The sequence below is a fragment of the Leptonychotes weddellii genome, chromosome 8, assembly GCF_054177405.1.
Source record: "Leptonychotes weddellii isolate Sample4059 chromosome 8, ASM5417740v2, whole genome shotgun sequence".
NCBI classification, from domain to species: domain Eukaryota; kingdom Metazoa; phylum Chordata; class Mammalia; order Carnivora; family Phocidae; genus Leptonychotes; species Leptonychotes weddellii.
The window spans coordinates 77,060,747-77,087,563 of NC_138376.1; the positions used below are offsets into that span (position 1 = coordinate 77,060,747).

The window sequence follows — 26,817 nt, forward strand, 5'->3', positions numbered from 1 at the left end:
GAATTGTCTGTGTTCTTGATACTTTGTGGCTATGACAGTTCAAACAAGATTAATGTTAAAGATTTTGCATTTCATTCATGAAAATAAACTTTCCACTAGAACATACTTAAAAAGTAAATTTAAATTCTTGCTTCTGGAGGTCACACAAATACTGATAATGTTATTGTCTTATCATTTTTATGTTTACAGGGTTAATGATCACAGTATGGTTTCTAAATTTTAATTTGTATTTGAGAGCAAGCAAAACGAAGATGAAGAATTCATTTGTAAAAAGAAAGATTTCATTTGTGTGCTAAAGAATTTAAGCTAAAGATATTTTTTTAAAAAGATGGCTTTGTATTTGTAAAATATGTTTTTCCCAATAAGAAAAGATCTGTACAAATGGTACAGGAGTAATCCTTACTTTATTAGCTTTCATAACGCTTTACAAGACACAGAAACAAAATTTCAAAGCACTATCCTTACAGTAATATCTTACCAGTTCTAAAAATCTCTCTCTAAAATGATCAGGAAAAGCATTGCCTGAAACCATTAGTGATTTGAGATCTGCAAAGAGCCAAATAATTTCAGGTTGCAAACTTAGAGTTCTGCCAGAAACCAAAAGTAATATGTCCTTAAATTTTAAATCACGAAATAATATATCCTTAAATTTTAAATCATTAGCTATGTTTAAAATATTTACACTGAATGCTCTTTTTAAAGCACAAATTATTTGGCATCTGTGAATTTTTAGGAAGTGTTGTATTTCTTGTTCTTTTTAAGTTTATTCTTGACAAGAATCTTTTATCCTTTGTTGATGTTTCATGGCCCATAAAACTATTATAAAAAGACAGCCTTATGAACTAGTTTTATTTTTTTTTGTGCTGATGTAGCAAAAACCAAGTCAGCTTACAAATCTCAGCATTTTGATAAAATAAACACTGCTAAATATTGACATCGTAAATCCATCCGATTTAACATAGAAGAAAAGGTGTCTTTAATGTGAGGCACAAAAACAACAACAAAAAAGAAACTGATTCTGGTGTTCAGAATGACAGGGTAAGCTGCTTGAGAAAATAAGATTTTATTTAGAAAATTTTAAATATGCTTTTCCTCTTAGTGCTTTGACTTTCATATGCATTTCAAAAAATATCTGAGTCATGATTTAATTTATTTGCTTAACTTTATTTATCTAAATGATTATGTACAACATAACTGTATGGATAATACTTAAGAATGTTTCTCATTTTTGCTAAATAAGTATCTTATTATGCAATTAAAATTCTTCTATAAAATCACGATCTTATAAATCCTATCATCACTTTTCTCTTTATAAATCTATCTTCACTGCCAATTTTTTTTTCTTATGAAGTAGCCTTAGTTCTCTCATCTGTGTAGTAAAGGAGTAAAACAAGATTTCTTTTTTCACTAATTGAATATTTATTTTATTTGACAAACCTCTACCTGAACAGCTTCTCCATGATGCTGTAATTTGTCATTATTTCAATACTTTTCTTACAGAGAATTATGTTATTTCATGCTTATCTCATTATCTGACTTTCATTTTTCATATTTCTCTTAAATAATACATTCTTCTGGAAAGTCTTTCCTAATCAGATTGGCAGCAGTGATGCACAGGGCCAAGCTATGTCCCAATTCCTGAGTCTTTCCTGGTGTTCTATGTAGGTCCTTACCTCTCTGTAACACTAAAGCTAGAAAACCTTCAAAGACTGTACATTTTAGTTCAGCAGCTTAGTTCCCATCCATGATTTTATCTTGTCCCTTGATGATGGTCAGTAGCTACTTCATTGAATGAAACCAATCTTAAACACAGCAGATTAAGCAATACATAGTGTATGTGGTTCTTTCAACATGTCCCATCATCTTTCACCTCCAATCTTTAGTTCACATTGCAACTTGATATGTCCTTTCTTAAGTTTACATACGACTTTCACACTTAGTATGCAAATATTTGTTTTGTTGATTTCAGTTTTAATTACTTGCTTACTAACTTTAAATGCATATTTATTCCTAATCTTTAATTTGTACAGCTTCCACCTATTGATTTTAACCTCAAAGATCTTATAGTCTATTTTACTTTGAAAATGTTCAACACTTTTCTATCTTATTAAAAATAAATCCAGCTGAGGCTTCTTGTTTTCTCCTTACACAGTACATTGTAGAGTATCAATATAATTCCACATGTGTTTAATATAAATATTTTGAAATCAAAGATCAAGTTAATTGCAGTGTTTTAAATCCTTTGTTATTCTACTTGAGATTCACCTTATTAGAAACTTTGCATTATTACTTGTCTTTCTTTCTCTGACTTTTTAAACCTCTCTTTTCTCCTGGAACTTCCCCCACTGGCATTTAAACATGCTTCAATATCTTTAATCTTTGAAAATCTTACTTAAACCAAAATATTCTTCTAACTACTGCCATGGATCTCCTATTCTTCAGAGTCCTACTTACTGATATATATATATTTTTTTTCTTTTTTGACACTTACTGGCTCCATTTAACTTTCTTCAAATCCTTCCATAATCCACTTCTATGTGACTTCTAAATACTTCACTCCACTAAATTAGCTCTTGCTAATAAGGAGCTTTCTCTCGCCAAGTCCAAAGAATATTATTCAGTTCTCATTGTATACATTTTTTTTTTTTTGCAAATCACTACAAGTGAGCATTCATTCACTAAACATTTTCTTGCCTTGATTTCTGCAGCACCACAATTTCCATATTTTCTTCTTTAATCTTTGTTCACTTTTCTGTGTGTCTCATTTGCAAGCTGTTTTCTCTGCCAGCCACTGAAATTCAAAATTGCACTAAGTTTGATCCTAGGATTCTTCTGTGATCTTCTTTCCTCATCTGTCCACTACTTTGCCTTGTATACCCAAGAGAACTCCAGAATCTATATTTTTAGCTTTTACCTTTCCCCTGTACTCCAGACTTAGATATCTAATTTCACATGACAGACCTATTTAGGTGTTTCTTAGGTACCTCCAACCTACTAGGTATAGCCTTTTCCCCCAACCTTGTTTTTTTTTTTTTTTTTAAAGATTTTATTTATTTATTTGACAGAGAGAGAGATAGCGAGAGCAGGAACACAAGCAGGGGGAGTGGGAGAGGGAGAAGCAGGCTTCCCGCCGAACAGGGAGCCCGATGTGGGCCTCGATCCCAGGACCCTGGGATCATGACCTGAGCCGAAGGCAGACGCTTAACGACTGAGCCACCCAGGCGCCCACCCCCAACCTTGTTTTGATATTATTTTTTTCTTTCTCAGTTTAAACCAGAAACCAATGAGTCTTTCAATCTAACCCTCTTCTTACTTCCTATAGTTTAACAATGACCAAGCCTTAGCCATAACACACACACACTTTGAAGTCTTAGTTTTCTCCTTATCTCCAACACCACTTACCTAGTGCAAGTACTGTTTCCCACCCAGATTGCTGCTGTGTGTTCCTAAGAGCTGTGGTGGGGGCATCATAGCCATCTGTATTTGTTAATTGGTCTTACCCAAAGGAAAAATAAACTTTTAGTGCCTTCGTGACAGGAGGTAGTTTTATAACTTAAAGTGCCCACATAAATTAAGCTCTTTTCTTCCCAGAGAGACTGGATATTAGAGGTGCTTCTCTTCTTTGATGATTATATTTCAAGGATGGCTCCTGGGTCTTAAACTATAAAGCTGATGGAGAGGCTTTTAAAGATTTGCATCTGAAAGATGCAAAAGAAGAATTTACAATTACATATTTTCTAAAGTGAATAATTTACAAAAAAAGAGAGAAGGGACCTCAGTGGTTAGACCATCTGGTTTCTGGAAAGGCCAGGGTAAAAGTGAAGTCAGGGGCCTGGACACAGGAAGAAGCTCATCTAAAGTTGAGAAAGCTGAAGGAAACAGGCCATCTTGGTCACCCCTTATCTATTTCTCTGTCATCTTCTAGTACCATGTTCCTTGACTCTATATGCCCCAGCCAAAGCATACTTCAAGTATGCCAACCCATCAAATTCATGTCCAAGATGGCATCTCTTAACTGCTTTTCCCCCTGTCTAGAAAGTTCTTCACCTCTCATTATGTAGTTGACTTGGACTCAGCCTTTAGATGTCAGTTCATGATCCTTCTTCAGGGCAGTCTTTCCTTCTTTCTGTCTTTTTAACTTTTTTTCCTACTTCTCTGGAGATTTCCTTAAACTTTGTTTTCTAAAATTTCACTTGAGGATTTCATTTTTTTTTAAAGATTTTATTTATTTATTTGACAGAAAGAGACACAGTGAGAGAGGGAACACAAGCAGGGAGGAGTGGGAGAGGGATAAGCAGGCTTCCCACAGAGCAGGGAGCCCAATGCGGGGCTCGATCCCAGGACCCAGGGATCACGACCTGAGCTGAAGGCAGACGATTAACGACTGAGCCACCCAGGTGCCCGAGGCTTTCATTTTTGATACGAGATTTTTAATATATATTTGTTCCCTGAATGTGTTTTCTTTCAACAGAGTCTATTTATTTATTTATTATTTATTTATTCATTTTCATTTATGCAGTATCTTTTACCTCTCTGAAAACATTTATGCCATTTTGTTTTTTTTCTTTATATTTCATGTTAGAGGCTTCCTTCAAATATCTGGTTATTGTTGGTGTTTGATTATATATAGCAGACTCTAAAAGGCTCACTGGACACTCTGGGTGCTTGCCCAAGGCTGAAAAACTGTGAGCTTTGCTATAGCATGATATGTTGGATCATTTTGTTTGGAATCCATGATATGTGTCTTTACATAGAATCAATGTAGTGTAATGATTAAGAATATGAATTCAGTAGCTAATCTGCCCATGTTTGATTCTTGGTTTTGCCCTAAGTAGCCACATGAATTTGAGCAAATTATTAACCTCTCTGTGTTTTGGTTTCCTCATTTGTCAGATGGCTGGAAAGATACTATCACCTAATAGAAATCTTGTAAAATTAAAATGATTTAATATTTGTAAATAATTTAGAATAATGTCTCACACATGTTGAACTTTATCTGTGTTAACTGCTCATCATTATCTCTCTGGTGAAGTTCAGTTGTGCTTGAAAAAAACTTATATTGTTTCTACTGGAGGAATTCTAAGGAGCAGGACAGAAACAGGGCTGGGTTGTAGACTCCAACTTATTTCTTCTGGTTTCAGTATGGGCTCCCCTGGCTCACCTGTGTGTACTGTGCTCGTTTCATCTCTAGAGAATAAAATCCTCTAGTCCTCTGTTTGGGTGGGATGGAGCAGTTATTATGCTGCTCAGAGAAAGAAAGGGGATCAAGGCTCTAACTTTTTAAAAGACATTCTTTCAATAAATTTTACTTTTGTTAGATCTTTGATCATTCTGGCTTTGAGAGGGATATAAAAATGCCAATCTCTGAAAGTTTTGTGGGCAGGAAAGGGTTCTAAAGGTTACTTAAATCTAAGGAAGTTACAATTCACCTATCTTCTTTCCAGCTTCCAAAATTTTGTTTCTGTTGTACATTGTCCCATTCTTTTTCGCCTTGTGGTTTCATACCATGGGAGAGAACATGTACTCAAAGATTGTATTCAACTTGCCATCTCTGCCACAGTTCTTGGTCTTTTTTTTTTTTTTTAAGAAAATTAACATATAAGCATTTGGTGGTATGCTCTCTTTTTAAAAAATAATTGGAATTATAAAAATATCTCACTATCGTATAGCGTGCTTACACGTAGTGTCTTATTTGATCCTCACAAAAAACACTGAGAGGTTGGCAAAGTTATTTGACTATTATGAAAACTGAAATTCAAAGATATTAAGGGGCTTGCATAAGAACGACTTGCATAGATTCCATTAATAAGAGATACACAACTAGTGATCATTACTTCTGACTCAGCCCACATTATTCAGAATCTATATATTACTTAAGTAATAAGTAAGTAATTATTTCTGAATGGTCAGGTTTATTGAGAAAAACAAAATCCTAAGCTTCATATTCAGCCTATGAGTTTGTTCAGATACTTTTTCAAATACTTTGTAAGTTGTCTTAGCTTCTTTAAATTTGAGGGTTTCAGTGAAATTCATGTTGTGCAGACCTTTTGTTTTTAAACCTGATACACTAGATTCTCTTCACTACTAACTATAATAGAAGTAATAAGATTGCCCGAATGGCATCTCCCCACTACCACACACACAGAGCCCACAGAGGCAGTGATGATTTTTAATAATATCTCTTTATAGCCATAAATGGGAGGTGCAAAGAAGTGACTCTGCTAAATTGGAAATTGAGGTCGAAGAATGACAACAAATCAAGCAAAAAGCCACATAGAATATCTGTGACCATCAGATAGTCAATTTTTTCTAAATTGAAATATTCCTTATTTGGGTTTTTTATTTTTATTAAGAGAAACAAAACAATTTGGGTGACTTTTCTATCTAAATCTATTCTACAGTTTTAAGAATAATAGAAATATTTATATCTTCTGCAGGTAGGAAAGATGAGTGAAGCTGTACAAAAATCATAGACAATAGATTTCTGAAAATCGGAAGTAAATCAGTAGGAGGTACTTGTGTAGCAATGGAAGATTGGAAATGATTAGTTTCAAAATGAATGTCAATAGTAATTCTAGGAAGTACTCACAGAAATAAAATATCAGTGCAGGAAAGCAGTCAAAGAATTTCGTATGAAAATGTATTTTGCAAAATCCTTATTTCATCAATTAAAGGTCATAGATTAGATATCTCAAATGTAAAATAATTCTACATTCACATTAATTTAAAATTAAACTATATATATCTGCAAAGGAGATTAGGATTAGTTTTTAATTTCTTGGTTTTCAGTTGTTAAAAAATTTGATCTGTTTACACAGCAACATATTAATAAGGGATATGTTATACCTTTAAAAATGTAATTCTCTTTTTTAAAATTTCTTGTGATACATAGTCTTTAAATTAGAAAATACTACTTCTAATATAATTTTTTATAATATATAATATTATGAAATTCTAATATATAACAAGTTATAAAAAGAGAAAGACATAATTATGTATCATTTTATAAATATATAGACATATTTAAATGATTAGTGCCATTGTAAATATTCTGTTCCCCCCTCTTTGAGACAAAAATACTAGTGCTCAAGTTTTATTTAAATTATCTTTTTTTTTTTTTAAGATATTTATTTATTTGAGAGAGAGAGAAAGCATGAGAGGGGGGAGGGTCAGAGGGAGAAGCAGACTCCCCGCCGAGCAGGGAGCCCGATGCGGGACTCGATCCCGGGACTCCGGGATCATGACCTGAACTGAAGGCAGTTGCTTAACCAACTGAGCCACCCAGGCGCCCTTAAATTATCTTTTATCAATGAATGGAATGTGTTATCAGAAATTGGGAATCATGTAACTAAAGCAATAAAACATCGATTGTTAATGTTCTCATAACTGAAACAAAAAAGAGAATTTAGGCAATTTATGGCCAATACAAGTAAAAATAACTTTTTGTACACTTTCTTATCTCTCTGCTTGGTTTTGGCCTCGGAGAGTATGCCCATATTATGATATTACACTAGCCCTCTCCTTTAAAGAGTTACCTTTTAAATTGCCAACTGAAAGAGAGTGCAGTTTTGAAGACATACATTTTTAGAATTATTATTTATGGGACTGTGTATCTATCTATTATCAGCCACAGATTTACTAAATCAAAAACTGTCCAATTTATTTTTTTAAATATAAAAGCTCCTTAATCTGCAGGTGAGCTTTAATTTTGATTTTATTTTGTATTTAGGTCTCTCTTAATGCAAAGTCTTAGGAGATAAGTTCTTTACCTTTGAAAGGAAGTGAATTTATTCTGGCTATCCTCGTATGTTACTGACTTGGAAAGTCAAATGAATCTATGCAAAATCTCACTATTGGTCTTAACTATTCCAATAAGGATTTCATCATAACCTTAAATATTCCTTTCATTTTTCTTTCCTATTTCCAACATATACTTATTTTACTTTAAAATAATTGAAATGCCGCCATAGCTTCTCACATTTGTAATCCTATCAATCTTATTCTAGATGTTCTAGCTGCTATCTTTTAAACTTTGAGCTGCTGGCCTTTTAGCATGCTTTAGTGTTTCACTGGAGAGCAAAGGTTTGCATTTGAACCCTCTCTTAGCCCTAATGCTATACTTGTTTTTAGAAAACACTCATTGTACATTTAGGTCCCCCCCCTGCCCCCAGTAAATGTAAGGTTTTTCTTCTATCATCATTGAAATAGTGTCTGAATTTTTCTAAATATTATCGTGCACCTTTATTTTAGTGGAAGGAGTGGTAATATCTCATTTATGACCTGGCACATGTAGGACCTAAATACATGCTTAAACTGTAGCAAGATTGCATATCTATTTATTTGAAAACAGTTTTAAGTTTTTATGCCAGTGAAACCAATATAGTGAATATCCTCTTTGTGTTTATAGCTTCAGTATTATTTTTTGTATTTGTATAAGGATTTAACTAGGGTAAGCGTTTACAGATGAACTTTTCATAAGCAGATGCTAACCTTGTCCATGGTTATGTTTTTACCCGTGCCTTCTGAACAAAACCCATTTCTTTCCTTCACTAATGAAATCCTAGTGAAGCCTTATTGAGAATTTTCAGGTAGACATAAAAACTATTCAATTTTATTGGTCCAGGAATATTTAGTTAGTAGATCTGAAGGGTAGATGTCCTGTTGTCCTGAGTCAGGCTAAAAGAGGTTCTGTGGTGTCCAGATTGTGCCCCAGTGGAAATTTTTATTTGTTACAAATTGCTTTTTTTGTTCAGCCTATATCTTTGTGCATACTTGGAGGATAATGTGACATCAGTCTTATAGTCAACCATACTGGGAAAAACAAAAACAAACAAAAACTCAAAGTTTTGCAGTGTCATTTGGTGTCCAGTGTCTGTGTCTTCCAAATTTGATTTTATAGTTATGGTGAAAGATACAATTATATACATGAGATACTCATGTGAGATACAAGCACAAAAGTTCCTCCTATTAATCTTGTTATTTTTAATTATTGCCTTCTATGATTTACTAGCTATGCATTTTTGAACTTTAAGTTATTTTTTATACGTTTGTTAAATAACTCAGTGTTATACCTGGAAATATGAGATATGGAATTGCTACGAGAAACTTTTTTATACAGATTTTAATTTCTTTGTGTAGATATTACTATTATTAATAAGACAATTATAAGGTAGTATGAGTCCATGAAATACAGTCAGTTCCATCTAAATATTGTAGGATCACATGGAAACTAAGGAATATCTTTCTTACTTATTTTATTTTTTCCTAGAAATCAAAAATATCTACGTATGACAAAATGTGGGCCTTTATGAGTAGCAGGAGGCAGTCAGTACTCGTCAAAAATAATGAAGAAGGAATCCAGAGAGTCCTCACCTCTGATTATGCTTTCCTAATGGAGTCAACAACCATTGAGTTTGTTACCCAGCGGAATTGTAACCTGACACAGATTGGCGGCCTTATAGACTCCAAAGGTTATGGCGTTGGCACCCCCATGGGTAGGTTTTATGTCAGTCACTGGTTCTTTGTTCATTAATCTTAGTTGCTGTGAGAAGGAGAAAAAACAGTGCCTCCATATGCCATTAGGAATTCTGTTTTTAACAAATCTATTCTGTTATGTTCTGTTACTGTATAAAATCAGGAAGCAATTTGGACATCTGCTTCTAAATAGGTAAGTAACAAAAGAAAAATTGATTTCTACCAAAATGGTCAGTAGACATTTCTACTGTATCAGTGTTGAAAAAAACCCACATCAATGTAAAAGACCCTCTCAGTTCTACATTTAAAAAATATTTTATGAATAAAAGTTTTTGTATTTCATTTTTTCAGATTTGTGGTTTATGAGTATAGTATTTGAGTTATTATAGTATAGTATTGAGTATAGTATTAGAAAGTTAATTAAAAGAATGAGCCACAAGTGGTTCATTGGTTTCTGTGGATATTTGTTTTACTGTTCTATTTTAGAGACGGTATTTGTTTTATTTAAGAGAAACTGCAGACTATTTACCAGTAACATACCAGTAACAATTACATAATGAACTCAAACAATAATTATTTTTGACAACCTTTTTCTTTCATATGACAAAATTATTTTCAATAATAATCATGAAATGAAGGCGCCTGGGTGGCTCAGTTGGTTAAGCGACTGCCTTCGGCTCAGGTCATGGTCCTGGAGTCCTGGGATCGAGTCCCGCATCGGGCTCCCTGCTCGGCAGGGAGTCTGCTTCTCCCTCTGACCCTCCTGCCTCTCATGCTCTCTGTCTCTCATTCTCTCTCTCTCTCAAATAAATAAAATCTTTAAAAAAAAAAAATAATAATCATGAAATGAAACAAAGGTTAAAAAAAGAAATGGGGCACCTGGGTGGCTCAGATGGTTGAGCGTCTGTCTTCAGCTCAGGTCATGATCCCAGGATCCTGGGATCGAGCCCCACATCAGGCTCCCTGCTTAGCAGGGAGCCTGCTTCTCCCTCTCCCTCTGCTGTTCCCCCTGCTTGTGCTCTCTCTCTCTCTCTGTGTCAAATAAATAAATAAAATCTTAAAAAAAAAGAAGTAAAAAGAAAAAGGATAACAACTGTCAGAAGAGACAATGAAAATTTTGATTTATTGAAATTAATATATGTGTATAATATATATGAATATGTCTATATATTCATATGACAAGTGCAATCATACATAACATTACAGTACATGTGTACATGTGGTGGGCATAATAATGGCTCCCCAAAGCATCTTAATACATTCAGGCACCTATAACAAAATACCAGAGATGGGGTGGCACATAAACAGCAGAAATTTATTTTTCAGTTTGTAAACTGGAAGTCCATGATCTAAGGGCCAGCTGACTCCTTGTCTGGTGGGACCTGCTTCTTGTTTAATAGATGGCTTGTCTTCTTGCTGTGTCGTCACATGGCAGAAAGGTCAGGGATCTCTCTGGAGTCCCTTTTATAAAAGCGCTAATCTCCTTCATGAGGGCACCATCCACTGACTAATCGGGCCCCACCTCCAAATACCGTCATATTGAAGATTAGGTGTCAGTATAGGAATTTGGGCTGTCACAAACATTCAGACCATGGTGTTGGGGAGTTGAGAGGAGAAAGAGACTGAGAGAGATTTGAAAATGCTACCAGCTGAACTGTACATGGAAGAAAGGGCCACAAGCCAAGGAAAGCAGATGACTTTTAAGAGTTAGTTTAGAATGCAAGGAAACAAATTCTTTCCTAGAGGTCGAAGAAGGAATGCAGCCTTGCAGACATATCACTTTTAGAACTTCTGACCTTTAAAGTTATTAGATAATTCATTTATGTCGTTTGAAGCCACTAAATTTGTGGTGATTTTTTTTTTTTTTTTTAGATTTTATTTCTTTATTAGAGAGAGAGAGAAAGAGAGAGAGCAAGAACGGGAGAAGGGGCAGGAAGCTGGTGTGGGGCTCAATCCCATGACCCTAGGATCATGACCTGAGCCAAAGGCATGTGCTTAACTGACTGAGCCACCCAGGTGCCCTGTGATGATTTGTTATAGCAGAAAGAGGAAACTAATACTATATAAAAGGAAAAAAAATGACACATTAACATGTTTTAATTACATCAATGTATTTTTTGAAATAAAGGGGAAAACAGCTATTCACTGGCCCATCACAGTAATAAATAATAACATTATAATTTTTCTGAGGCTTAACTTCTGCAAATTTGTTGACAGGTCAAAACTGATCTTCAAGTATTCATATTCAATAAATAGCATAGCTATATTTGTCAATTTATCTTTACTCATAAATTTGATTAACTTTAATTTAGAAAAATTTCTTTCAAATGAACATACATACAATAGTTAGAAAGTTGGGCATAGATTTATGAAAATCCAATTTCATAAACAATTCCAGAAATTACAATACTATAAATGTCTTTGTTTCTTTGAGATCATTTCTAGCAGCTTTCAAATGTCTGGGAAGTCCAAAACTTTTCCACCATAATGACTTCACCAAAAAATTTCTACACTAAATTCTACTATATTTGGTAGAGTTTTCTCAAATTTATCATGTAGTTCAAAATAGCTTGGACTGGCTTTGAGAGAATTTTGAGACACTAGCTCTTATAACACGACATATTGCTATATATATATTCTAAAGATTTTATTTATTCATTTGAGAGAGAGAGACAGAGAGAGCACAAGCAAGGGGAGAGGCAGAGAGAGAGGGAGAGCTGGGAGCCCAACTTGGGGCTTGATCTCAGGACCTGGAGGTCATGACCTGAACCAAAGGCAGATGCTTAACCATCTGAACCACTCAGGCGCCACAACATCTTGCTATATTTATATAATAGACCCAAATAATGATTCCACAGTCACTGTAGAAGTGAAAACAAGCAAACAAAAAACCCCACAAAACCTTGGATTCTTATTCTCCAGTTATGCAAGTGTAGCTGAGATCACGTGTCAGGCGGTGGTGGGGGTAAACTATATAATGGACATTCTCCAAATTAGTTTCCAAGTAGAATACAATGTTTATTAAAGAATAAGAAATGAAATGTATGTTAATTCAAAGCTTAATTAAAGTTGGGTTATTAAAACTCAATGGTAATAATTTAGAACTTAGGTGCACAGAAGATATTTTTGAGGTTATTTTTGACATGTTTGACTTGCTAGTGTGTGGTAATAGTTGATGTTATTGGTGTTTTTAAATTCTGCACACAAAACGAACCCATTTATTGCCTGGACCGGGGGAAAACCTCCTAAACAAAGCCTTATTGGCAAAATGTATATATTAATTCAGAAGTTTTATATTTAACTCTAATAGATGATAAATATTTATTAATGATTGAGTGTTCATAATTACTACTTGAGGAGCAAAGTTTTTTGTTGATGGAGTGCTCAAACTGTGGCATGCCATGGTTAGGTCTGGTATGATCTAACCCTCAGAAGAATTACATAATGAACTCAAACACTTCATGTACCTTTATTTGGAATTTGTGATGAGTGACTTCTTTGCCATTTTTTCAAGTATACTTTACTCATCTATGAATTGGAGTATAAGCAAATTTATATTTTAGACAATAGTCTGATAATGTGCTATTAGAAAGTATCATCATGTACAACAACCTTGCAGTTCCCTAGAGGGTATTATGGTAAGTGAAGTATGTCAGACAGAGAAAGACAAATACTGTGTGATTTCACTTGTATATGGAATCTAAAAAACAAAATGAAGAAGGAAAACAAAACAGAAACAGACTCAGATACAGGAAACAAACTGTTGCTTCCCCCAGGGGAGAGGGGCAGAAGGGTATGTGGGATAGGTGAAGGGAATTAAGAAATACTAACTTCCAGTAATAAAATAAATGTCATGAAGATGTAATGTACAGCATAGGGAATCTGGTCAGTAGTTGTAATAGCTTTGTATGGTGACGGATGGTATCTAGACTTTACATGGAGATCATTTAATGTATAAAAATATTGAATCACTATGATGTACACCTAAAGCTAATAGGATATTGTATGTAAATTACACTTCAATTAAAAAAAGAAACTGTCATATGTAGTATTCACAATGATATTCTAGATTTAGCCTTGTCATTTATTGTAATCTTGGACAAGTCACATGAAAGTTATGACTTCTAGATTTCTTTTTTTTAATTAGTAAAATTAGAAGGTTATAGGAAAACCTAAGGTCTCTGATTTAAACTTAAAACAATTTTTCTGATACTGTTCTTGACAAATTCTGAGAGTTTGTTCTAAACTGGGCTAAGAACTACATGGAGAAATATGGTTAGCTGATGTCTTAGAACAAATTTTTAAAATCAAGCAAACTCTGCACTTATGAAGGGTAGGAACAGTGACTTGTTAGGCTCCCATTGCCTTATAGTTTCATCTGGAAAGAGCTGGGACAAATAAATGCATTTCTCAGTGTTGTCTCCGAAAGGAGTGAGATTCTCATATGTCCTTACCATCTTTTGCTGCTTTACATTATCTGGATGAGGGCATAGATCTTTGTTTCTTTGTTGTAAGCCTACACAACAGCACCTGCATTCTATGGACCCTCTAGTATTTGTTGAGCACATGAATTGTACATCTGAAAATATGATGATGCGGTAAATTTATAAACAGAGAAAACACATAACTTTTTTTTTTTTAAAGATTTTATTTATTTATTTGAGGGAGAGAGAGAATGAGAGAGAGAGCATGAGAGGGAGGAGGGTCAGAGGGAGAAGCAGACTCCCTGCCAAGCAGGGAGCCCGATGCAGGACTCGATCCCGGGACTCCAGGATCATGACCTGAGCCGAAGGCAGTTGCTTAACCAACTGAGCCACCCAGGTGCCCGAAAACACATAACTTTTAGAGCGAATAATAAATATGGCATTTTACATTATTAAATATGATGACCTCATTAAACAAGCTTGAGTAATCCAGGGTAATGAGAAGTAAGATTTGAGAAGGATGTGTGAGAACTTTGCAGTATAGCACAGGTATATTATTTTATTATTATTTTTCTGTTACAAATTTCTATTTAAATTCTAGTCAGTTAACATATAGTGTAGTATTGGTTTCAGGAACTAGTGATTCATCATTTACATATAACATCCAGTGCTCATCACAAGTGCCCTCCTTAATGACCATCACCCATCTAGCCCATCCCTCACCCACCTCCTCTCCATCAACCCTCAGCTTGTTTTCTATAGTTCAGAGTCTCTTATGGTTTGTCTCCCTCTCTTTTCTTGTCCCCCTTTCCCTATGTTCATCTGTTTTGTTTCTTAAATTCTACATATGAGTGAAATCATATATTTCTTTCTCTGACTGACTTGTTTTGCTTAGCATGTTATACTCTAGTTCCATCTTCGTCATTGCAAATGGCAAAATGTCATTCTTTTTGATGGCTGAGTAATTTTCCATTATACACACACACACACACACACACACACAAACACACACACACCCGTTCTTCTTTATCCATTCATCAATCGATCAGTGTTTGGGCTCTTTCCATAATTTGGCTATTGTTGATAATGCTGCTAAAAACATTGGGGTGCATGTGTCCCTTCAAATCAGTATTTTTATATTCTTTGTGTAAATACCTAGTAATGCAATTGATGGATCATAGGGTAGTTGTATTTTTAACTTTTTGAAGAGCCTCCATACTCTTCTCCACAGTGGCTGCACGAGTCTGCATTACCACCAACAGTGTAAGAGGATTCCCCTTTCTCTGCATCCTGTCAATACCTGTTGTTTCTTGTGTTGCTGATTTTGCCATTCTGACAGGTTTGAGGTGATATCTCATTGTAGTTTGTTTTTTTTAAAGATTTTATTTATTTATTTGACAGAGAGAGACACAGCGAGAGAGGGAACACAAGCAGGGGGAGTGGGAGAGGGAGAAGCAGCTTCCCGTTGAGCAGGGAGCCCAATGTGGGGCTCGATCCCAGGACCCTGGGACCATGACCTGAGCTGAAGGCAGACACTTAAAAACTGAGCCACCCAGGCGCCCCCCACTGTAATTTTGATTTGTGTTTCCCTAATGATGAGTGATGTTGAACATCTTTTCATGTGTCTGTTAGTCATTCTTTGTTATGTTTGTTGTGTCTGTTATGTCTTCTTTGGAAAAATGTCTATTCACGTCTTCTGCTCATTTCTTAGTGGGATTATTTGGTTTTTGGTTGTTGAGTTCGATAAATTCTTTATAGATTTTTGGATACTAACCCTTAATCAGATATGTCATTTGGAAATATTTTCTCCCATTCTGTAGGTTGCCTTTTAGTTTTGTTGAATGTTTACTTCACTGTGCAGAATCTTTAGCACAGGTGTTTTAATGATAGTCACATAACACTCATGATTTCAGAATTTCTTAATAATTTTTATTTCTACTTAATAGAAAACCTTAAACTTGAAGTATTTTGTTTGTGCACTTGTTTGTTTTGTAAATACAGTGTACTAGTGTACCAGAAATATCCCTATCATACTCTCACTTTGAAGAAGTGCTTACTAAAAATAAATCAAAATAGTATATTATACAAATCTCAAAAACCCACTGGGTTATTTCAGATTTGAAAACTAAAAAAGAAAGATAATAGTTGAATCAGTTCTAAGGAAGCACTCTGTTATAGTTTATTGAAACATACAAAAAGAGATTTTCAATCCCTCCCTACCCCTGACACTCTTTACTAAAAGGAAGAGACTTATTAATAAAATATAAAACAATTCAAAATATTAATAGATATATATGCTATATTTTTAATGTAACTTTTTAAATTGCAGAAAATACCAGACATAGCACTTAGAATTTCTATTTCCTCTAATTTTAAGCTTATCTTATAGATAAGATGAAAGAACAAAACAAATTAAACTATAAGCCTTAGGATGTAGATTTTTTTTCTTTTATCTGTTCAGCTTAGATAATCAGATTAACTCTTGTCCTTCTAAAGAAAGCTGAGTTATTGTGGAAAATATTCATTGATATTGGCAGGGGCAATGCATGAGATACCATGTATTATATATCTAAGTGGAATCATTTTTTGTAGTGTGTAGATTAGTGGGGTATGATAGTATATTAATGTTTTCATTAAAGTAATTTTTTTAATTAGGCACATGATAAATTTCTAACTTTTATAAGGACAGTCTTGGAATTTGATTGTAAAATTATCAGTATATAGGAATAAAAATTCTGAAAAATACTATGATATAGCAAAATGATAGACCAAGAGGAATATTTTAGCATATTCTTCTTTATTTTCACTGCCAAATATTAATTTAAATTTATTAAATTCTCATTATCACTAAAGGTTATTTAATGCATGTAGCATATATTTTATTTTTAGCCTAATTCTGAATGAGATAAATTTGAAAATAGTAATGTAAAGGAATAATATTTAAATCACTCACCTTCAGGTATTATAATATATATTTTGTTTTTCTTATTCAGATAACTTTGCTCTGACATGATAACGTTAAGTTCTTTAGCAAATTATGTTTTATTCATTCATAACATGTCATAAAATTAAAATAATTTTGAGACTCAGTACATTATGGGTGAGTCTTAACTCTCATATAACTTCATCAGAGAAGTATAATCTAGAAAGAGGCATCTCATACTTCACTCCCTTAAATACTTTACTTCTGAGAAAAAGATTCCAGGCAGTAATTTATGATTTGCTCTGTCATTACCTCTACTAGAAATATGGCTTCATGAATTATTTATATTTACTTAGTCATTAATAAACACAAGGACATGTAACTCTAGTACTTGAAAGAGATTCTGACTTCCCATAAACTTTCAACCAATATCATAATCTGCATTTTTCAACTAGTTAATTAGCATTTGCCTTTTATATCATTGTTGTTCAAGCATATTGAAGATTATTTTAATACATATTTACTTAGTTTCAAAATTTTGTTTAATCATAAACCAAAAAAAAAAAAAATGCATTCAGGTGTGAAAAAAATGTTGTTTGAGGCTCTTGTTCTTTTTGCAGCAAGAATTAATGAGATAAATATCTTCACAGCAGAGCAATATGGACTCAAGTTCTGGAAATTCAGATCAGTACCAGAAATTCCCGAGGATTTTGAGTTTATATTCTGCAGGAGCTATAATCTATAGTGAAAATTTCATCTTTACTAATACTGTAAATGTGATTAAAGAGAGGAACTCCCTTTGCTTTTATTGTTGTTCAGATTATCAGATATTGTCATAGAGGCACATGTGGTTAAGTGCAGGAGGTTGAAACAGAAAATACTTTGTCTCTTTTGGAGTGGGAAATCAAAAATATTTCAAAAATTATATATATTTTCCTTTACCCCCCAAAAGCCCATGTAGTCTCTTGTTCGCCTGCTAGGCCTCTTCCAGTGTGACTCATCTAGAGGCCTGCCATCACCATTCATCATTCTGAGTATGATGAGAACTGCCCAAGTGTGTTGTGAAATCGCTGAATGACTCCAATATAAGCTATTTAATTAGCGAAGCTCTGTTTACACAAAAATAACTTTAGTGGAGCAATCAACAATGATGTGAAGGTAAATGCTAAATAAGCATAAGCTGGTTTAATTAAGCTTGGGGTGACATTATATCCCTTTCAGTTTTCCTGACTGCAGCAATGTTATTTCAACATGATATTTACTGTATGGTAGATTTTTGAAGTTGTAGGTGTTATTACTCTTAAGTTAACTGAACTTTCTATTTCATTCAAAAGAATTTGAAAAAAGAAGAAAAAAAGAAACAACAACTCTAGATGGGGTAAAGCATAAAAGCAAATCACCGCAGTTTTCATTAGGGAGTATTTAAAAGGTGTGAGCAGTTGCAGTCTCTTGCCTTTTAATTCACCATAGGTGATAATCTATTTATCTGAAAAGGGAGCTTTTCTCCCTAATGGCATTTTCTACTGCATTACCTCCCTTCTTACTGCCCAGACTAAAAGCCTTCTTGGTTTCTCTCTTTCGAATGTTGAGTGCACATTGCATTTCGAGGACTAGGCAGACTCAGCAGTCCATGAGCTGGTAGGAAAGCAGCTGTCTAGAAAAAATCATTATGGCCAGTTGGCATTATTTTGCTTTGCTATGTTCAATTTGGTAGAAATATTGTGAAGTGACTGAAGGGTATCATTAAAACTATTTCTATTTTTAACGAGTTAGTGGCATGCTTCATTCGTTAGTCCCTCATTACTTTAATAACACATATGAAATATGTGTCAGCTGAGAAGAGGGAGATGGAGGGATTGTGTTCATGTCTGTGCATATTGTTGATGCTAAAATTTTCTATAATATCATTTGTTCCCATTTTACCTGTTGGGTTAAATCAATAGTAAGTTTCATGCAGTCAGTGAATAATTATTTCTGTAAACAAAATGCAAAGTAACTTAGCCATATCATAATCATACGACCTACATGAAGGTATACATGAAGAATATAAAGCAGAAATATGAAAATGAAGTAGAGATTCATGTAAAGTGGATGTATTTATAGTGATTTTTAATACCAAGTTTAGATTTAAAGATAATTTTTTTAAAGATTCATTTATCTATTTTTGAGAGAGAGGGAGAGAGTGTAGGGAGGGGCAGAGGGAGACAATATTTAGGCAGACTGCCTGCTGAGCAGAGAGCCCAATGCAGGACTCGATCCCACGACCCATGAGATCATGACCTGAGCCAAAACCTAGAGTCAAGCGCTTAACCGATTGAGCTACCCAGGCACCCCTAAAGATAACTGTATCACACACAAAATTATTATATACATTTTATTTCTGTCATATTGACTTGTTTAATTATAAATGTTAGGATATATTCTTATTTCATAATAGGATTTTAATGTTACCTTTATAAACTGTTCTATAACATATTTTATGTTAATGAATACAAAATAGCAGTAGTCCTATTAATGACTCTCAGGTAGTGTTTATCTCCTTATAATGATTAGCCTAAAGTAAAAAATGTTGCAATAGGTTGCATCATTGACTCTTTTATGGTAGAAGTAGACCACCTTGACATGTGAACAATGTGAAATTTCTTTCTTCACTTCTCTATTCTAATGTTAAATGCATGAGATCTCACTGCTTCTTTATTTCTTGTTCTTTGATGAAGCGAGAGATATAGAATTGGTACTAGGGGAGGCATGTTGTTTGTTTAAGGCAGATGCCAGTGTTTATAAAAATAGAAATCAGTATGAGAAGCATGTCTTTTCCCTGTTTTGCTCACCATCCATTTCTAGAATTCCCAATTCATCATATAATAAGTACTGTAATATTCATCATTATAGATGCATAAAATTGCTGGCCTTCAGTTCTTCAGCTTTACTGAAATGAATGAATACATTTGTCTTCATTAGTTGAATATAATGCACAAAAATTGATGCAAATTATTCATCTTTCTGCAGGTCAAACCTTCCATTAAAATGCATTCTATTTTTTCATTTCATAAACAGCATAATTTTAATGTTGGTGAAGTGATTTTGCAAGGCTAAATCAAGATCTAATAATTTTCAGATCCTGAATTAAAACAAAAAAAGTCAAATTATACTTGTAGAAGTTGTATATTCCTGGCATATTGTTAAAGTCTAGATTTCATGTCACTGAAAACAGATGAGAGTCTCAGTAAGCTATGCCTGCTCCACAGACATCATCAATAGACTCCACGTGCTAGAATCTAGGAAGCTTCCGGAGGGAATTTGATGATTTATAAGCACCAGTGTGAGCAGTCCTCATTAGTATTGTAAATACTGACCAAATGATGCCCAAACAATGCATAAATGGATAATTTTCATGAAAACAGAGTTAGTTCTGATGATTTTTTGTGCAAACATTAGATCATTTCATTCATTTAGTTAGTGTCTTATGCTTAGTCCAAGGCCATGGGTTCAAACTCTATTATAGATTAGTTAACCAGATTGACTATGCCAGATTGTTATCCTTTGGTTAGTAGGACTAAGTAAGATCACTGATCACTCTTATTAGAAAAAAGAAAAAGTCAAGGCACAGAGTTGAAATGTGTAAATATTAAATTCCAAAGATGGTTGCCTTGCTTTTGCTGGCCCTCATGTGAAAGGCCTTTTCTTAACATGCTATATAGGATATGTGACCTTTGTAGTCAGATGACTTATGTACAAATCCTCATTTCACCAGAGTGTTGCAGATGTCTTGGTTGAAGTTACTGAGCCTCTCTGAGTGAGACTCAGCACACTCATCTGTAAATGGAGGAATCATGTCTACACAATTGGGTTGTAATAAGGATTAAACATATTACATTTATAATATTTGCATCAGAAAACATGTACCACAAAGAATTACAAAGGATGTATCTGTGATTTTTGAGTTATTTGTATCTTACTTTTGTGCTCTCTACTCTTTATATATTCAGACATATTAAATATATTGTAGATAAGGCAGATTGTTAATATGACCCATTCCTAACCAATTAGAAATGTTTTTCAGGGTTCCTGGGTTGCTCAGTAGGTTAAGCATGCAATTTTCTGCTTCGAATCAGGTCGTGATCTCATGGGTCGTGGGATTGAGGTAGGGTTTTATCATCACTTAATCAGTATCCTGTAGTTAGCTAACCATCATTTTGAGAGAAGAAGGTGATTGATAAAGATGAGGCAGTTCCAATTGTAGAGCATTATATAAATAAGTACAATGAAGTTTTTTCTTCTCCAAACATTTCCTGAGTCTTTAGTGAACTGAGTCCCAAGATGTTTTCAGAAAAGAGTATCTCTAAAGACATTTATTCTTCCTTAGTATTTGGTTAATCTATTAGAAATTTTATTACTCTTCAACCTGCTTGGCTCTGTAAAATAATGAACACAAAATATAGATATGAATCATCCCCTTTCTTAAGGAGACAAATGTGAAAAAACAAATTTAACACCAAATGGGGAAAATACAACATGGACAAGTGGTCTGTTATATAATGCAGAGACTCGGTGGGTAGATTTCAGTAAGGAGAAAGCAGTCAGGCCCAAACTGAAAACAGACTTGAGCTCTACCTTAAAGGATAGGTACTTACTGTCTTCAAATGTTATCCTCTCTCCCAATTTGGTAGTTCTTTTTTTTTTTTTAAGACATATTTATTTATTTTAGAGAGAAAGGGAGAGAGAACACATGTGTGAGTGGGAAGAGGTATCTTCAAGCAGACTCCCTACTGAGAGCAGAGCCTGACCCAGGGCTCGATCCCACGACCCACAAGATCATGACCTGAGCCAAAACAGATGCTTAACTGAACGAACCACCCAGGTGCCCTCCAGTTTTTGGGTTCTTGATGATTAACTAAAATGATGACTTTATTTAAAATGGTGCAACTTTGGTAATTTGTTCATTAGAGTTTGATATTAGATTTGGAATGAAAACAGCAAAGTTAGGAAAGTATTCCTGACATTTCCATTCTTACTACTATTCAAATGATTACTATGCAGATGAAAAATTGTAAAGAAGATAGGGTTTCTAGGATAAAACTATTTCTATTTTCATACTTAGTGTCAGAATTTGATGATTTAATACCCAGAGAAGAAATGTGACTACAAATCTACTTCACCAGCTATTTTTAAATAATACATATGAAAGATGTCAGAACCAGTGAAAATAGTTTACTTTTTCATTATATGCTGATAATATTCGTCCTTCTTATTCTTTTCATATAAGTTAGAGAATATTCAGAATATGAATAAAAGGCAACTGGCTAAAACTCATCCTGTATAATTTGAATTTTTTATTGATATAGTTTGTGTGCCTCATATAAGCATCTCCTTTTTTGATCTTAAATACTGAATATTCTCCTGAGGATTCTTCAAATATCCCTTCAAGTAGAGTACATTTACATTGCTTTTCTGTGGAGGTCATAAAGACAGTGCATTTTGAGGTCTGCAGCAGAGGATAAAAACACAACCTCTATCCAATTTAAGCCAGTTATTGATTTTGAATTTAAGTACTTAACTTGAAAATTTACTATATCCACACATCCTTGGGGGGTACATCCACTTAATATCTATATATATATTTGCTCTCTAAATCCATACAGTCTCTGCCTTACAGTTTTTTACTTCTCCTTTCTCATTTCTACATTAACAATGCATTTATTTTTGCCTCCATTCCATCATGACCCTGATATCTTGTACCTAGTTCTATCTTCTATATCTAGAAGAAATGAACTAAGTGGGTTTGGGATGCTTTTACTATCATTTTTCTTTCCCACATATACCTTCCTAAAACAGGAATGTGATAGAAAGAAAAAAAAGAAAGAAAAGTAGGCAAAAAGCAGCCAAAGAGAGTTATTTTCCCAACCCTTTTGTGTACTTACTCAGCAGTCCTAGTTCCATCTGTTACAGGGTTCTATAATGTTGTGTTCTTTATTATAATTATCCTCATATTTGTAAAAAGTTATCCAATGTGTGTGGGTTTTTTTGTTGTTGTTGCAGTGAAAACTCTAGAAGGGCAGGACTCATGTGACATTGTCCATTACTATATGCCTAGAATCTAACACCTGTGTAAGTAATATTTGTGTGTGTCATATAGTAAAGAAAAAACAAACAACAACAACAACAAAACACATGATTCAGACATGTTCCTTGCCCCCAGGGCATTCATATCATCATCTAGGAGAGAAAGAGATATCGAAAAACATTAGAATATGATGCACCAAATACTGTTTTAGAATATCTGCAATGTGCTATGGCACCAGAGAAGAGGGATCCTGTATATCCATGGTAGTCAAGAAAAAGTGTGCAAATATAGGGAAGGATGAGCAGAAGTTTATCTGAATGAGATGAAGTTCAACCAGAAAATTGGAGGAAGTGTGAAAATGGGGCTTTCCAGACAATGGGAGGTACAAGTAGTGTATATTGCTAGCAGGTCAGGTGTAAGGAGAAGAGGTAAAATCAGAGAAGAAGCCTGTGATAGTTTGAAGAAAGGGATTGCATGACATATTTAGGAATGGAGATTTTATTCTATAGCCCTAGAGCACCAATGAAAAATTTTAAAAAAGGAAATAATGTTCCTAGACTTCCAATGTGGAAAGACTACAAGGTATCATGGAGAATGGATCACTTTTATCTGTCATTTACTATTCTGGGATTAAAATGTTGATAATTTGATTTCAAGATAAGATTACTCTTCTTCTATTTCTGTGATACTCATTAATAGACTCCTTATACTCCTATCAAATTGAAGGTTTTTGATGGGAGACCTTCAAAAGAAAATGCAAAGAGGGAGATAGTAACCAATTTAGCTGTTATCTAACAGTAAGTGTGAAATGGGCCCCATGAAAGTGTTTAGTTGCCACATATATTAAATGTTTCATTTGAAATAAATATAATTATCAGATATAGATTAAAGGTCTAGACATAGTTTGGGTTCGTAAGAAATGACTAAAGATAACATTGCAAACATGAATGACCAATTATTTAGTAATTAATACCTTATTTTATTTATGCGTGTGTTCATTCAGCAAATATGGTGTCCTTATTGTGTCCCAGGTGTTATACCAACAAAGCAGATAAAACCCCTGTCCTTATGAACTTTATAGCTTGTTAGGGTCAATGGGCATTAAACAATCACAGAAGTTATTTTTTAGTTACAAACTGAGACAAGTTCAAAGAGAAAATGAACAAGGATGCTATGGTATTGTATAACAACATTATTGACTCAATAAAACATAAAACTGGAAATACAGCAATATAAAATTGAATCTGAAATGTAAGTGTAAAATTTGTCCTAGCACTTCTTAAAAACAAATATGGGAGGGAAAGTGTCCTTTGAGATAATAAAACCCATCTTCTGCTGAGGCAGAGGCTCTAAGAAAATGTGATTTGGTTCCATCTTTATTGGAAGATTTTATCATGGAAAGAATGGTAAAGAGAGATACAGCTCTAAAAGCACCTGAAATTTATTGTGCATTTATGGCACCTTGCACTCATCTCAGCATAGGAAGCAGGGAGCCACTTCATAAAATGTAACGTTGCCAGTAACACTATAATTTAAGAATGGAAGTTGAGAGGGCACCTGGGTGGCTCAGTTGGTTAAGCGACTGCCTTCGGCTCAGGTCATGATCCTGGAGTCCCTGGATCGAGTCCTGCATCGAGCTCCCTGCTCGGCAGGGAGTCTGCTTTGCCCTCTGACCCTATCCCCTCTCATGTGTTCTCTCTCATTCTCTCTCTCTCAAATAAATAAATAAAAAATCTTTAAAAAAAAAAAAAAGAATGGAAGTTGAGGGTTCCAGCAGACACCCTCAGATCTTTTGGGCTAATCAGACTTTTACTTATTAAGGCACTGGCCAAGGGAAACTGCCAGCTGGTGATTAAATGCAAGGACTGCATAAGAATTTATAAACTTATTTGTTGCCCTAACTTATGGTCAATACTAGATGTGTGAAATAAGTCTGTTTATGTACTCATTCTACTAAATTTAACAAGAGCCTGAGAAATATCCAATATCAGAAGTTCTACCCTGAATTATTTTGGCTATATCATAATTGATATATTATAATCGATTCAGTATTTCATTCAAAAAGCATTTGTTGAATGTTTTCTGTGTGATAGGCACCATGCTAGATGGTGGATGAAATAAGGTGAATAAGGAATGGTTGATTACCAATAAGTGACAAGTAGCCTGGCCTTAGGCCAACACTTAAAGGGCTTCAAGTTTTTGGGTATATGCCTTAGAAACGCTGATCAGATGAAACTCTTTCAAAGAAGAGGAATAATTCAGGAATGATTAAAGTTCTGTGGGTCAAGTCCTTGGAATAATATATGCTTATTGATTATGGTATAGTCTCATACCCACAAGACATGTACATAACTATATTACAGAAAGTGCACAATCTCTTGGAGTAATGACCAGCTAGAAGAAATCTAAAACTATGAGTAATTTACTTCATAGAAATATCTTCCCAGATTCAAAGAGAGCAGCTACCAGGATGTTACCTAATTCTGCGTCATTCACAGCATGTAATATTATCATGATGACCTGGATAACTACAAAATATAAAACAAAAGAAATGAAGTCCTCTAGGAAGTGGACAGAAAGCGTTGGTCATTATGAAAAACAACAGTACTTAGCGAGCCCCTCAGAACATTTAACAAATGTTTGAAAGATTTGAGTGCAATTAGGAAGAATGAAGACAGTGTACTCCCCCCCTTTTCTTTTTATCAATTTGATATACAAATATATTTAAATAACTCTTGATCCCCAAAAGTATGTTATAAAGGGACTTGAAAGCCAGGTATGGAGACATGTCTTAAGGTGAGCAGTGTGATGTGAATTTTTATGGGCTGATGTTTCATGAAGCATATAGAGCAATAAATGAAAAAGAGCATACAAAAAAAGAAAATGCAACTGGATGAGCTGTGGTGTAATGATGTGTAAATTCAAAGACAGGGAGGAAGATTCCTAAGCAGGGACAAGCGAAAGATCTAACAAGGAAAAACATTTTTGACAGAGTACTGATGGAATAAGAGTAGTAATTATTGGGGTGCCTGGGTGGCTCAGATGGTTGAGCATCTGCCTTTAGCTCAGGTCATGATCTCCAGGTCCTGGGGATCAAGCCCCACGTTGGGCTCCCTGCTCAGTGGGGCGTCTGCTTCTCCCTCTCCTCCCCACCCCCACTCATGCTCTCTCTCTCTCAAATGAATAATTAAAATCTTAAAAAAAGAGTAGTAATTATTTTTCTCTAAGGCAGTACTTTTCAAATTGAAGTTAAAACAAAATAATTGAAGGGGACATTAATAGATGTGCAGGAAAAAATTCTTTCCTTAAAAATAGTTTAATCATTTTAAATAAGCTTTTTAGAAACTTTTTCCTGTTTTTAATGGGTAGATGGCAGCCTGTGTTTTGCTATTGTGTAATGTGAATTTATAGGAGATGTATTTGTTATGGAGTATTCTCCAAGCTTATCCGACCAAGGAATCCTTTAAAAATGAAACATAGGTGTACATTTACCAAAAAAAAAAGAAATCTGTGGGGGGAAAATCCAGTTTGGGAAATATTGGTGTAATGAGTTTTAGAACGAGACATTTATAGAAAGCAAAGGTAATCTTGTTTCTGACCTTTGTAATTGATTAAAGCATCAAAAAGCCTGATTTGAAAGTAAAGAAAATTTTGGCTGGATGGATAGGAGATTGCCAGTATATGGATAATGTGATTTTAGCATATTTCACTAAAGCATGTCAAGTATTAGACAACTTGCTGTGCAACCTTTAAAGAAAAGCTGTTTATCAATCAGTTTGCCTCCCCAGGAATTACACATAATGCTGACTTCATTTGTTTTATCATTTCTATACTGTCTGGATGTTCTGAAATAGGAGAAGGAAATGTTGGCACATACTTAAAACTGCGAGCTTGTAAAGAAGATGAAAAGGACAATCAAATGAGCAAATCAA

At 34.3% G+C, this 26,817-nt stretch overlaps 1 protein-coding gene across 7 annotated transcripts in view; it reads left to right on the forward strand.

Annotated features, from left to right (window-relative positions):
* The window catches only part of GRIK2 (glutamate ionotropic receptor kainate type subunit 2), a 647,288-nt gene that overhangs the window by 602,148 nt on the left and 18,323 nt on the right, over window positions 1-26,817 (forward strand). For all 7 annotated transcript variants that reach the window (XM_081828716.1, XM_081828715.1, XM_081828720.1 and 4 more), the window contains exon 15: window positions 9,269-9,494. In XM_081828716.1, coding sequence (XP_081684842.1) covers window positions 9,269-9,494 — 226 coding nt within the window. The remainder of the gene's footprint in view (window positions 1-9,268; window positions 9,495-26,817) is intronic.